Raw genomic sequence first — 633 nt, 5'->3', positions numbered from 1 at the left:
TCGTGTGGGGCCGGCGCTGTGGGGCATGTGGGTGCTGTGGGGTGTCAGGCAGGGGTGGGTGTTGTGGGGCACAGATGGGCACTGTGGGATACAGGAGTGCCCTGGGGTATTGGGTTTGGGTGGGTACCATGGGGCAGGTGGGCACCGTGGGGTATCTAGGGAGGATTGGGCACCGTGGGGCAGGTGGGTGTGTGGGCAGAGGTGGCTCTGTGGGGCACACGGGTTCTGTGAGGTGCCTGGGCACGGGTGGACACCGTGGGGCAGGTGGGTATGTGGGGTGTGTGGGCAGAGGTGGCTCTGTGGGGCACACGGGTTCTGTGAGGTGCCTGGGCACGGGTGGACACCGTGGGGCACGTGGATGCAGAAGAGTATCGGGCACAGATGGGCACCATGGGGCAGGGTTGGGTGCTGCAGCGTATTGGGCAGAGTGGGACGCTGTGGGGCACGTGGGGTATCGGGGCAGGGAGGACGCTGTGTGGTACGCGGGCGCTGTGGGGTGCCGGGGTGGCTCTCCCGTGCCTATGCGCCGGCGGTGACGGCTATTGGGGCCACGGGTGGGCACAGGCATCCTCAGCGGAGGCGCAGGCGGTGCGGGCGCTGGTGCTGGTGCCCTCCAAGGAACTGGGGCAGCAA

General features: G+C 68.1%; 1 protein-coding gene across 1 annotated transcript in view; it reads left to right on the top strand.

Annotated features, from left to right (window-relative positions):
• Positions 1-128: 128 nt before the first annotated feature.
• The window catches only part of DDX56 (DEAD (Asp-Glu-Ala-Asp) box helicase 56), a gene marked incomplete at its 3' end in the record, with an annotated part of 4,301 nt that continues 3,796 nt past the window's right edge, over positions 129-633 (top strand). Inside the window, exon 1 of the mRNA XM_009881505.1 lies at positions 129-183. Within this exon, the coding sequence (XP_009879807.1) occupies positions 129-183 (55 nt within the window). The remainder of the gene's footprint in view (positions 184-633) is intronic.

This window comes from Charadrius vociferus, unplaced genomic scaffold, assembly GCF_000708025.1.
Source record: "Charadrius vociferus isolate BGI_N301 unplaced genomic scaffold, ASM70802v2 scaffold2233, whole genome shotgun sequence".
NCBI classification, from domain to species: domain Eukaryota; kingdom Metazoa; phylum Chordata; class Aves; order Charadriiformes; family Charadriidae; genus Charadrius; species Charadrius vociferus.
The sequence above is the reverse complement of the archived record's forward strand: the minus strand, read 5'-3'. Positions and strand labels throughout refer to the sequence as shown.